The 13,014-nt window shown below is 39.5% G+C and overlaps 2 protein-coding genes across 2 annotated transcripts in view; both read right to left on the bottom strand.

Annotated features, from left to right (window-relative positions):
• Positions 1-408: 408 nt before the first annotated feature.
• LOC108053816 (retinoid-inducible serine carboxypeptidase-like) lies at positions 409-1,998 on the bottom strand. The gene is made up of 2 exons (XM_044459716.1): positions 1,019-1,998; positions 409-935 (listed from the first exon to the last, which is right to left on the bottom strand). The coding sequence occupies exons 1-2, from the start codon at positions 1,983-1,985 to the stop codon at positions 637-639; spliced, it is 1,266 nt and encodes a 421-aa protein (XP_044315651.1). The 5' UTR covers positions 1,986-1,998; the 3' UTR covers positions 409-636.
• Positions 1,999-3,783: 1,785 nt separating this feature from the next.
• The window catches only part of LOC108053817, a 68,188-nt gene continuing 58,957 nt past the window's right edge, over positions 3,784-13,014 (bottom strand). Inside the window, exons 3-7 of the mRNA XM_044459965.1 lie at positions 7,293-7,504; positions 5,702-5,837; positions 5,383-5,639; positions 5,151-5,322; positions 3,784-4,436 (exon numbers count right to left, since the gene is read on the bottom strand). Coding sequence (XP_044315900.1) covers positions 4,294-4,436; positions 5,151-5,322; positions 5,383-5,639; positions 5,702-5,837; positions 7,293-7,504 — 920 coding nt within the window. The 3' untranslated portion in view covers positions 3,784-4,293. The remainder of the gene's footprint in view (positions 4,437-5,150; positions 5,323-5,382; positions 5,640-5,701; positions 5,838-7,292; positions 7,505-13,014) is intronic.

Genomic DNA, 13,014 nt, shown 5'->3' with positions numbered 1-13,014 from the left:
GGCTTTTTGCCCGCTTTCAAAAGTCATTTTCAAGCAATTGGCCGGGCTGGCACAGCAATCCTGCAGATACAAAGGGAGCTGTGTGTTCCAAGATACATTTCCTCTTCATGGCTGTATTAAGAGACAAATTTATCACACTTTATTTTGATTTGCCGTTTAGTTTAATACACAATTCCCGATTGGACATTTCATGTACACACCGCTGAGGAGGTCAGATCAATTCAAGAAGTACTTTATTATTTTATATTAAAAATGAAAAAACTTAAAAAAAGACATGATATTTCATTGAACCATTAATGTATAAGGGTGTTACTCTTTATAACAGATGGAAATAGACCCATAATGAATTTTAAGATTTTTGTAGGCCACCACCATCTTTAGATAAAGACGTGCTCACCTTGTACCAAATATAAGTTCTATTTTGCTTCTTTTATTTTGTTTTAGCTCACAATACTCTTGAGATATTTAAATAAACAATTCTCATTATTCAACACAGACTTAACCAAAAAGACTTAACCACACTTGGTTAAGACGTCAGCAGAAAATAATGGAAGTCGGCATCTGGCAGACGAAGCCTTTCCAGGCCTTAAATTATATTCAAAACCTATCGTTTATTTATGAAATATTAAATGAAAATTATTTATTATACTCAGTGACGGACTTTAGGACATATTGCATGGCAGTTGGGTTGTCGGAGGGTGCCAAATGTCCCGACCGATTGATCCAGTACATCCCGAAGTTGCCCCCGACTTTTTGGTAGCCCTGGAGTATTCCATCGACGAGGATGGCGGTGCGCTTGGCCCGGAGATAGGCCGACTTATCCTTCCAGACCCAGTCCTTGATCGTGGCCAGAGTGGCTGAGGTGGGTACCAGGGTATCCAACTGGCCGGAATAAATATTTACCTTTACGGAGGTCTCGTTTAGCAGATGAGGAACTGTAAGGACGTTTTATAAAATAAGTAAAGTAAAGATTTGATTACATGAATTTGACTACATAAATTTAAATTGTATTACTCACTTGCATAAATGTCCGATATAAGGCGATCTCCGTGCAGAAACGTGAACACATCAATGACTTGAGACGCATAAACATTACCGTCAATTTGCAGGGCCTTACTCACTTTAAACTCCATCAGGAGGTTCAATTCAGGTCCGAAGCCGTAGGTGTGATCCTCAGAGGGATCGATGTGGGTCTGTGTGTTGTATACGTAGATCCCACCGGTCAGTTCTTGCATGATGTCGAACCATGCTATATACTCATCGGTGGCCTTTTCGAACTCGTGATTCTCGAGGGCGCTCAGGATTTTCTTCTCTTGGGCATCTATTTCCGCCACCCCATCCTCATCGATTAGACCATTGACGAACAAGTACTTAGAGTGTTCGCGACAGATATGGCGAGTGGATATCCAGGGATTCCCTATGGTCACGGACTTTAGGATTCCAGGCCTTGCCAGTTCACCAGCCTTCATGGCTTTTTCCAGTTTGATGGCCAAGGCGGGAGCCACTTTACCTCCATAACTTTCTGAGAAAATGTGCAGTGGGACATTCTTTAACTCGGTGTGCGAATTATAGAAGTGCAACATGAAGGTCATGAGGTCGTCGATGAGCTCTTTGTTGTTGGTCACCAGCAGACTGGTGTTGTCGGCATAGCTAAAGCCCGATCCCACGGGACTGTCGATGAACAGCACGTTGACGTGCTGCACCCAGTTTCCCTCCCGCGGTGCGCCCTTTATGTCCACTGGTCCCAGTTCCACGAAGTTGCCCAAAGCCGAGGAGGCGCCACCGGGTCCACCTTGGAGCCACAGGACCAACGGTCGCTCCGTATAGCTCCTTACATTGGCCGTGGTGTAGTAGAGCCAGTAGAACATGTGGGCCCCCTCCCGCACGTCCACGTAGCCCCAGTCCTGCTCCCCAGGTCCAAATCCCTTCCGGGCCTCTGAAAATCCCAGCAGGAGACACACGATCGCCAAGGAACAGCACCACATTCTCACAGGTAGGTTGAAAAATCACTGGAGCAACCTTATTTGCAGCTATTTATCGGATTGGAGAGCAATAAATTTTGCATATCAGATGAGACGTGACCATGAATTTAAGAGGTGTTCTTTATCTGCTTACTTTTGGGCAAACACTTTCTAAGATTAAAACGAGTGCCTTGCCTATAAGATACCCCATAATTGGCTTACCAATTTCAAAATAGAAATGCCCCACTATCTGCCGAACTGCACTGCCAAATAGAAAAAGCTGATACTCCGTAGATATTGGTCTAATAAGTTTTCAAGAGCAGTTTTAACAAGAAAGGAAAGCTAACCTCGGGCGGAGCCGAAGTTGATATACCCTTGCAGAATACTCTGTAAATTATATTCTCCAAAATTATTCATATGATGCATTCTTAATACTCATAAAAAATCCCAACTTCCTAACTTTAAAAACACCAAAGTTATGGCATTTCCGATCAATCAGTTATATGGCAGCTATAGGATATAGTCGGCCGATCCTTATAAAATTCGGCATGTCGGATTGATTAGCCAAATATAAAACCCTTAGAAAATCCCAACATTCTAACTTTACAACCACCAAAGTTATGGCATTTCCGATCAATCCGTTATATGGCAGCTATAGGATATAGTCGGCCGATCCCAGCCTTTCCGACATATATACTGCGTGCAAAGGAAAGAAGGGTGTGTGCAAAGTTTCAATTCGATAGCTTTAAAACTGAGAGACTAGTTTGCGTAGAAACAGACAGACGGACAGACAGACGGACAGACGGACATGGCTATATCAACTCAGGAGGTGATCCTGATCAATAATATATATACTTTATAGGGTCGGAGATGTCTCCTTCACTGCGTTGCACACTTTTGACCAAAATTATAATACCCTCTGCAAGGGTATAAAAAGGAGGTTTGGTTTACTTTAGAAAAGTAAAGTTGGGATCAGTTTTCCCTATAACCATATTTAAATAATAAATTCTTTGCTTATTTGTTAAGTTTCTTCTTTTACGTTATACTTGGTGTTGGTTGGGGTAATAATTGGGTTCGGCTTAACATAGGATACAAATATTTAAATTAATGAATTTTGGAATTAATTTTAACATATTATATAAAAAAGAAAATTTGGGAGATTTGAAAACTAACGAAAGTCCAATTATTTATTTCAGGAACACAAGTGGCGTGCATGTGAGGCCACTCGCATGCACAATAAATTGTTGCTAAAGTGCCACGCCCACTGTCGCCTCCAAATGCAGATCCTTAGCAAGGAGTCGGGATGCAGGATGCATTCGAGTGCGAAATTGCAAGCACTAGGGGGACGACCCTTCCCGAACCCACTGTGCACAGTGGGTGTTGCCAAATCCAAGCCCACACAGATACACACCCACACCAGCACAGCCCATTTGACGCTGTTTTTCATGTCACTCCGCCAATGGAAGCTCCAAATTTTCCTCCTCTGTCGCTGGCATCGCATTGTTTTTGTCACGTAAATTACAAGTTTTTCATTTTCGATGTGGCTGGCGAACTTGGCCCTTCATTTCGCTTCGTTTCTTTTCTTTCACTCATTACTTGAAAAATAATACTCAGCCAAACAACAAAACAATGAAAGTCTATGGAAATTAAGCATCCGCAATAAGTAATTGTAATTAGTGTGAATGAATTTATGGGTCAGATTTGGAGTATCAAAGGAAGATTGATAGCTATGAGATATTTACATTTTAAGCCTAATTTATTATCAATTTCTAAAAGAATTACTTACCTATTGAACACATAGCCTTGAAAGACACACATCGCATAAGTGATCAAATAAAACCATCTTTATTTGGCTTCCATCAATGTTTCTTACGCACACGTTCAACTTAGGGTCACACTAGAGTTATCGCTATAGCTAAACATTTTAGTTGTACAGTTTTTCAAACAGACACAGAAGAACAGAACAATGAATCTGCCTAGAAACCACAATCTTAACAATAAATCCTCGACAAAAACCCAACGAAAGCAAACATTTAGAATCCTGCTTAGAGAGTAGGTATATGTGTGTATGCCTGGTGAGTATGCGATGCCTATTTACATTTGACTTGGGAATAGAGGAGTACGACGGGTAATTGGAAATGCACTTGTCTTTACAGTTACGTACTTAACATAGGTATAGGTATATATGAGTAGGTATATTCGGTATGCTGAGGACCTCATTCACTGTTGATTTGCTATTCGATTCGCTAAATATGGGTTCCATAATTTGCAGGGGTTCTCTTCTGTCTCAAGTCCCGCCTAAAGTCCATCTCTCCTGCCATCGGCCAGCTTATCACCGCTCCGCCCTGTCCAAAAGTCGGTCCTCCAACAGGTTCCCCAGTCGGTTCTCCCAAACGCACAAAGCCCAAGCACTTGGCCACAGGAGCAGGAGCAGAAACAGAGTGGGATTCCAGGCGAATAGTCCGGCAGCGGTATCTGAAATAACACAAAACAAAAAAGATTTGGCTTAGACGATGGAGGGATGAGGCCAAGAGATTGAAATCAGCTTCGGATGCCCGGCACCCGCCGGTAAAATTAATCTTTGAATTAATTGCTCCCAGCTTACCGCAGAGCATTAATAAATCGCCGACGGTCAGAGGGACCCACACACAAGGATACGAATCGGGCTAATAAGGTGCTCGGTCCTTTTTCGCTAACTTTGATTTAATGCCCACCAGTTTATCACTGTAATGGCGTGCGTGTAAATGTATCCCCTGTGCATATGTTTGGCTTGTAAAACAATCATCCCAAGATCTGTAGGCCCGGTTTTGTTTGGGTCAGTTGCCCCCCATTTGCCTGACATTTGGGGCGTGGCCATTGCCTATCTGTGGACCAATTTTTAAACAGTAACTGCAGACAAAGCTTACCTACTAATGACCGGAAGTTAATCAAATAGAATATTGATTGGCTTGAAAAAAAAAACAATGGGAATGGATGTTTCCTTTTATCTTTAACTTTTTCTTTGGAAATGTGAGACTGTTAGCATTCAATGAATGTTTCTTTTGACCATTAGTTAGTTAGAGTCTACACCTTTTCATTTTGGAGTAAATAAATATTTTAATTTTCAAACTAAGACAACTTTTTAGTTTTAAGGTTACTTAAACGTTTTATTTTTCTGAGATGGTATACTAATTTTTAACTAATACTCACTTGAATGAATCAAATACAATTCGTTATGCTCATCCACATCACCGGGCTGATCGAAGGGATACATATTCATTTCGGGCGATCTTCCTGAAGCCAGAAACCTGGGCCGATCCTCCTCGATCATTTTTTCGCTCTCTTGGGCATAGATTTTGTGTATTCGAGCCGAACACTTCAACTGTGAATATATTTATAGCCTGTTTAAGGGTTCTATAAATTGAGCTGAATGCAAACTCACCTTCAAGCGACTCTTGTTGAAGTGATGTACGGTGACCACGAAGTTGATCTCCAAAACTGCCGACTCCAGGTGCTCGGCCAAATGCCGCTGAATGTCGTAGATGCGGAGATAATTCGGAGGCACCTGGATGTCGTTGATCCACCAGGTGAGATTCGCCGCCGGCTTGGAGTAATCCGATGAGCAGTTGCCATTCACAACGTCGCCCAGGCGATATCTCGAATGGATGCCCGTAATTATGGGTCGTTGAGTGGGCAATTCTGGGGCCAAAAACACGAGGCAAGTTAGTGACATGTGGGCGGATAAGCACCTGATTACTTACCAACCACCTCCATGTCGGCAGCCACGATGGAAGTATCGAAGGTGGGTGCATCCGCGGACACTTCGCAGGCAAACTTGCCCGATATTGAGGTGGGAACATTTCGCAGCAGAACATGGCTGGCATTCGATTGGGTAGTCTGAAAAATTTTGATATTGGGGAAACTCTTAGATTAAGCTCTGTTGGTATAAATTAAGTTGCCATTGTTTTAGCAATTTTAATAAATTCGCAGACTAGACTAAATTTAAATTGGTAGTCAAATTATAAAACAAATAAAAATCTTGAAGCAAAAACAAATACAGAAAATATTTTAAAATAAAACATTCAAATAGTTTTTAAACTTTTGCTTGCACTTTCTGGTCACTTTTTTCATTAAATGCTGATGGCAAAGCAATCTAGATTTTCAATGATATAGCCAATGGTTTTGTACGTCTTCGATAAAATAATTGTTTTCAGTTAAACAAGGCGTATAACGCAACCCACAGCTATTTGCGTTCTGCGTTTACGTAAGTGCTTACATAAGATAGGCGTAACCTTTGTTGCTGCTCTCCACCACTTTTTTAATATATAATTTTTTTCAGTCCTTTTGCAACGTCGTTTTTAATATCGAAATGTCAGCAAAAGTCAACAATAAGAGCGCAGCAAATGGAAAGTCAAAATTGTTAATTAAAACTTTTTAACATGCATAAAACCAACATGGATGCACACATGAACATCGAAAGCAGGTCGATTGTTTATACAGCCCCCTTACTGCAGTTGCTGCTGTCGTTAATACCATCAGCAACATCCCGGCAGCAGCAGCAACAGCAACGGCAACAGCAACAGCACGGCAGCAACAAAGAAGCCCATCAGCAGCACTTTGCCTTCAGTTATTTAAAGCAATTTACACTGGCAACTCTTTTGCTTTCGTTTCTTTTCCCTTGTCTCTGTTTTTCAGTTTCAATAAAACCCATCATCATTATTATCAACAGCCTTCGGAGCACTTATCAAGTGTTGCCAACTTAGCCTTTTGCTAGCCATATGGTCTACTTCGTAATAACTTGATGATATACAAAATAACATACGCCTTAAAAGTAAAACAACAACAAACTGTTTTGAATTTGAAGCGCAGTAAAATCATACTTTGTTTAAATACAATTTGTAAATTGTAATTTGTAATATAAGCAAAACAAAATGTATTTCAAATATTATTTAATGCAAGAACACGCTCATTTGATTCACTTTAAAATTCAAATTCAGAAACTCACAAAAGAATTTATAATAAACTAAGGTTGTAATTTAAACGACTGACTTAAACATTTGAAAATTACTCTGCAAATTTTTATAAATAGTTATTTAAAATAAATACTTATTTAAAAGCCACCAGCATAAACCTTTTCCCAGAAAATATAGAAAATATAAAAAAAATTTGAAAGAAACAACATTATTTAACATAATCTTAAATCCAAAAAATCATTTATATAAGTAATCCTAATCATATTGTGCAACTCTCTCTATACCGTCATTTATTAGAAATATATGTTTTATATATATATGTTTTCTGTTTTCTTAAATGAAATGGTGTTAGCTACTTAGTTGGCAGCTCTGCCATTACCTCGACATCGATTTCGTTCGTTTTGGTGAATATCTTCCAGGCCGGATTCTCCTTTGGCGTGTAGCGATAGAACTCCCGTCTGCCGCGGTACCACTTCACCGTGTAGAGCGTGTCGTTCTCGATGTCATAATTGCAGATTAAGAGCGCATTATCGCCCCGCTTAACGGCGGACGGGATGCGAACGTTGACATTGCGCAGCCCCACAGTGAGACCTGGAAAAAGAGGACGGCATGGGAGCGGTGTAATGAGTTGTTGCCATGGGATCGGAGTGCGGAGTGCGCAGAACAGCAGCTCGGAGCGGCTTAAATATGACAAGTTATTGTGGCTTAATTATGATCCCCCGGAGGATTACACGGGATTTCTCGCGCACGGCAGCAACTTTTACTGCGCCTTAACAAGGGGGTAAATCATGGCAAGTAAGACCAAAAATAAACAAACTTTTCACAATCGAATAGAGCAACATAATATTATGCGTTTGCTGCGGAAAAGTTCTTGTGAAATACAGTACTTATTTATTAAAACCATTCTAAAAGAAAAAAGTTTTTTAGCTTCAAGAAAATGTAGGGAAACGTTTTAAAACCCTCTGCCTATGCAATAAATATTTTTTTTGTTTAAAGAAAATTTTAAAAAAATAATTGTGATAATTTTTTTTTTGCACAGTGTGCCGCACAACAACAGCCATGAATAAAAAGTAGGTCACCAACCATGAAAGCGCCAAAAACCCATCAAAAAACCAAAAAAAAACTCCACTATATCAATAGCCCGCGGGTGTGAAAGAGACAACCGGAAGAGCCGCACTCAAAAAACTGAATATAAAATACAAATGTGCGATCACCAGTTGGAGCCAGTGCCCCAAGCTGTTCGCCTGTTCCAAATTATAAAAAGCTTCCTAGAAAAATTAAAATCGAAAGTGAAATGCTTCAGATAGTGGGTCCACTCTCCTCGGGAGAGCCGTAAATCATAAAGGGGGCCCGACTTTTTTTGTTTTCAACCATTAACAACGGACAAGTAGGAAATCGAGTTGGGGCAGCCGACCAGGGGCCCAGAAACTTTAGGTACAACCCTCTGTCAAAGGTTGCTGGGCAGCTCCTCGAGTTCAATGACCTCCGGGGAAGCGGCAAAGATTTTGTGGCGGTGAGCACATTATAACAGATGACCGCACCCAATGAGTGGTAATTTATGGGTGCGTGTGCGTGGCTGGTGTTTGCGTATCTCATTCTTTCAATTGGGAAAGTTTCTCTGGTGTGTTGGCACCCTTTGAATTCATTATGTTTTCGATGGACTCAATTGTGATGGTTCTATGAGAGAACTGCCCAGTCAATCAGCATTGACATTCTCACTAATAAAAATGTTTCTTTCAAAAAAGACTATACTGTATTATAGGTATTAAAATAATTATACTTATAACTCGCTAAAATTTATAAAATAGGTACAATTCCACAATCTATTAAATGGCAATTCTAGTTATAAGCTGGTTACTCTTGGCTATTAACTGAAAAACTATATTCTTTGATCACAGAAATGGTAAATAAAAAATTTATAAAAGGGTTACAAAGGTTAAGGGTTACTTTAAAAAAATGTTAATGAAAAATATTTAGTTAATTCACTATTATGATGAGAATACATTCACCATTTTCACAAATTAAGTTAATCCCAAACCGTTTAAAAGTGATTATAACTTTGACTCTTAGCTTGAATTGTGACAACAAAAAAAACCCGGTAAAGTGAAGTCCTAACTTTTAATGGTTTGAATTGTTGGTTTTCAGAGTTATAAATACACAAAAAAAACAGAAGCCCTAAAAATAAGCAAAAACAAAAAATATTACGGTTACAGTAAATTTAATAGCAACAAATTTTTTAATTTGATTATTGACCACTTATTGTGTTGTTGTTTGTCTATTTTGGTGTTGCTCAGTTCACTTTTCTCGTAAGCTTTTTTTCTACTATTACATACATATGGATGTTTAGTTGATTTTTCCCATCGTTATTTAACACATAAGATATTGAAACCAAAGAAAGAGTTTTCCCGCCTGTGCTTTAAATTCTTTACTACAAAATAGGTTCCATAGTCTGATATCCTAAAATAGCTATTTATAATTTGTAAAAAAGAACCAATGAAAACAGTAAACCGGTTTCTTGGGGCCCAACGTTGGGGTCTGTTTAAACAATTGCTTGTCCCCAGTTGGTAACTGAGTTCGTCGCCGGATCGCGGTTCGTTTCTGGTTAACCTTGAATACTAATTGTTGTTTCACGTTGATTTTAATGGAACTCGCTGCGTACCAAGCGCGTTGTCGTTGTTTTCATATCAGCATAAAAATTTCATGCTGCCGGTCGTCGTAGCTGCTTTTCATCGCTGGGCGCCGGATCGAAATAGTACGAAAAAACTAATCTCATCCGCCGTGCCGGCTTTTCTAGCCGGCCGCCGACCGCTGGCCAGCACAAATTTGCGTAAACAGAGCACTATTTGTTTTGCCGAATGGCGAGAGGGGCACTTTTCTGGCGGAGAACTGCTAGCGAGCAGCCACCGACCGACTATTTAGAAACCGTTGCTGTTCTATTTTGGCCAGGCCAACAGAAGAGGGCCAACAACGCTGCTGCCAACTTGACGCCACACGTACTTAATTCAAGGAAACCTTGGGCTCGTCGTCTCGATCGAACTGGAAAACCTTGGAAAACCAGAAGCGGGCCTCGGCGTGAAATAATAAAAACAACTGCAAAACGCCCCAATAACAATGGATCGGCAAGGAGCTCATAAACACACAAAGGGCACCTAGAATGAATAGGATAGAGAAGGTGCCCATAATTAAAACCAATAAGTATTGAACCAAATCCATATTCGAGTGTAAAAGGGGTACAAATAACTTTATATGCATAATACAAATTTATTTATTAAGGGTTAAATCATTCTAATACTAACAAACACCAAAACCAAAATGATTCTTTAGCTTATAAGTATAATTAATGCAAATATATAAAAATAGATAATTATTGACCATCGGATTTAAATATTCTTACTTTTGCTTTTAAAGTAAGACCAACTGATTAATCAGAATTTTCGAGTTTATCGTTCATTTTCAATACGAACGCTTATTTGTGGTTGAGAAAGGTCCATATTGCATTAATTCAATTCTCAAAGGAACTTTAATGCGCATCTGATTTTAAAGAACCCTTTGCCCAGTTGAGATGCGCGTTTTTTCCCATCCTTCTTTTTCCTTTTCCCTAGAACCTGAATGCCAAAGACTCCTTTGCCATTTAAATTCAGTATTAAAACCCGCATTACGTCCGACATGCCCTGGGCGCTTCTTGCAAATCTCCCCCGTTCATTCCACACCATTGTTTAAGTTTCGACACAAATAAAAACAACAAAATATAACGAAACATAACGAAACCGAAAAGCCAGCAGCAGGAAAACGAGGTCACCAGCAGTGAACAGCCAACTGAAGTGCGAGCCACTTGGCATTATGTTGGCCTGTTACTAGCTGCCGCTATATTATCGATCATGTTTTGAAAGCGAAAGTGAAGGCGGCAGTCGGACAAGCCCAACAAGACCGAGTTCGTCAACGCACAGTGTGGCATTGCTACAAATGATTAACAATATATTTCGATTCCATTGAAATTTAATATGCGGTAATTGATAGATATAATTTGGTTTTGTCTGGGGAAAGAGGAAAATAAAACTGAGCATTCTATATTAATCTAATATAACTTATTAACACTATGCAAGTTTTGTTTTCCAATTTAGTGAAAAGCAAGGTATGGACTTATTTAATTTGTATTATTATTTAGATCGTGCTTTTAACTTTAAAATTAAATTAGACTAAATGAAAAGATTCCAGTATAAGAAAAAAATTGAAGTTAAAATATTTATATTAATGTATTAAATTTGTATTAAATATTACATCTATAATACTGTAGAAATTTAGCGACAACCAAGCAAATAGTAAAATAAGTTAAGTTTTTGAAGACGCTATTAACATAACTTTTTATATTCATAATATCATTTTACAACCATACCTACAAAAAACTGAAAATAACCAAACGAGTGCAACTTTTTTGATCTTGTTTTAAAGACATTAAGCCCACTGTGCGCTGCAGATAAATTTACAGATACAGATACAGATACGGATACGAACGCAGTGCGGACTCAGATACGGTTCGTTGGCTGGGGCTGTCTGGACGCCTGGTCGCCGAGCAAAGCCGGCTATCGATTTCTACATAAAAAACGAAAGTGAATTTCATCCGAGTGGTCCGCTGGTCGGATGCTCTTCGCTTGACCCAGTTTTTGGGCGCGTTCGCTGACCTCGGGCGCCCAAGGTTCAACGCCCCAAGGTGAGCGGCCGCCAACGGTGTCACGTTCAGGGCCCGTCCCTGACCCACCGGCACTACTGGTGATATCGGAATCCACCAGCACCACCGATCGACGATTGAAAGAAAAATCAGACGCCTGTTGCGCCAACCAGGCGATCAGAAAACTCAGTGGGCAACCCTATAAAAAGTGGTGCTTTCTTTTTCGGTAGGTCATCGAACCCGGACTCCAAATTTTGGAGATCGTTGACCGCAGCGGTGGTGGGTGTGTGAAAGAGATGGCAAACGACAGTGCAAGAGAGATAGCTGACGAGTGAATGAGTCTCCTGTGGTGCGAACGAGAGGGCTAGTTGATAAAGCAAGAGAGAGGGCATGCTGCTCGAGTGTTCAGCGTCAGAGAAACGCTGACACACATTTCATGACATCGGCAATCAACAGGACAGTACGCACTCGATAAACTAAGCTCGAGAATTTGTATCATTTAGCTTAACTCAAATTGCTTAATATTATATATTTTTTAATTTTATAGACTCTTAAAATAATTAAAAAGAAACCCTAATTATTTACTTTAAATGCAATATGTTATTTTTAAAGTAATTAATTAACTTAATTTACTGTTTAATTTATTTTTCTATATTGGTATTGTAAAAATGAGAAATTGATCTTTTAGGTTCAAGCTTGTAAAAACATTTTCAATTTTTTCAAACAAATTTTGATTTTAAAAAATTAAACTTACAATTCAATTTTCCACAATTCATAAAGTTATTGATTGATAAATTTCTAACAATATCCGTGTGTGTACCAAGTGCCTTATCTTTAACTATTTTGTAACATCTAGTACTAGGATAAATAATAATAAGAAATTATTGATATATAACGTAATCGTAATTTGATTATCATTCAATAAAAAATGTTTGCTTAGCAATATATTCACTACATGGGACCTTATCAGTAGTTTAGAAACTGAGCCAGAAGCATTTAAATGTACCGAGCAACAAATTGATACACAGGCCTGTGGAATAGATTACTTCATCTTAGCAACCCTCTGAATTTGTTGCTATTTATCGGCCCTCAAACCTCAAAGCGAAAACAGCGCTGGAAATGTTTATAAATTCCAGTGTGCGCCGCCCCCTTGCGGCATAAAACATTAATTTTTTTGTTAAATACGAAATTATAAACTTTTTGTAACAAGCGCACAGAAACCGTTTGAAAGCCGTTTGTCGAGTGCATCTGGCACGCTCCACTCGAGTGGATAAGTGCCAAGGTTGACTTGTGGGGGAAACGCTTGTGTAATTGAGTGGTGGGACGGGGAGCGGAGGGGCGGAGGCCCTGTTGATAAGCTATATATGCCACACACAGCTGGAACGAGCTACATGTGGGCACTATGAGCGCTACGTAGAGTTCCCGGGTGCGATCG

The sequence above is a fragment of the Drosophila rhopaloa genome, unplaced genomic scaffold (assembly GCF_018152115.1).
Source record: "Drosophila rhopaloa isolate 14029-0021.01 unplaced genomic scaffold, ASM1815211v1 contig_2, whole genome shotgun sequence".
Classification (NCBI taxonomy): Eukaryota; Metazoa; Arthropoda; class Insecta; order Diptera; family Drosophilidae; genus Drosophila; species Drosophila rhopaloa.
This window is presented reverse-complemented; position numbering and strand designations above follow the sequence as displayed.

Coding starts and splice junctions, on each gene's coding strand:
- LOC108053816 (XM_044459716.1), bottom strand. CDS start 1,985: ATGTGGTGCTGTTCCTTGGCGATCGTGTGTCTCCTGCTGGGATTTTCA. Junction 936..1,018: donor TATATCGGACATTTATGCAA/GTGAGTAATACA, acceptor ACGTCCTTACAG/TTCCTCATCTGCTAAACGAG.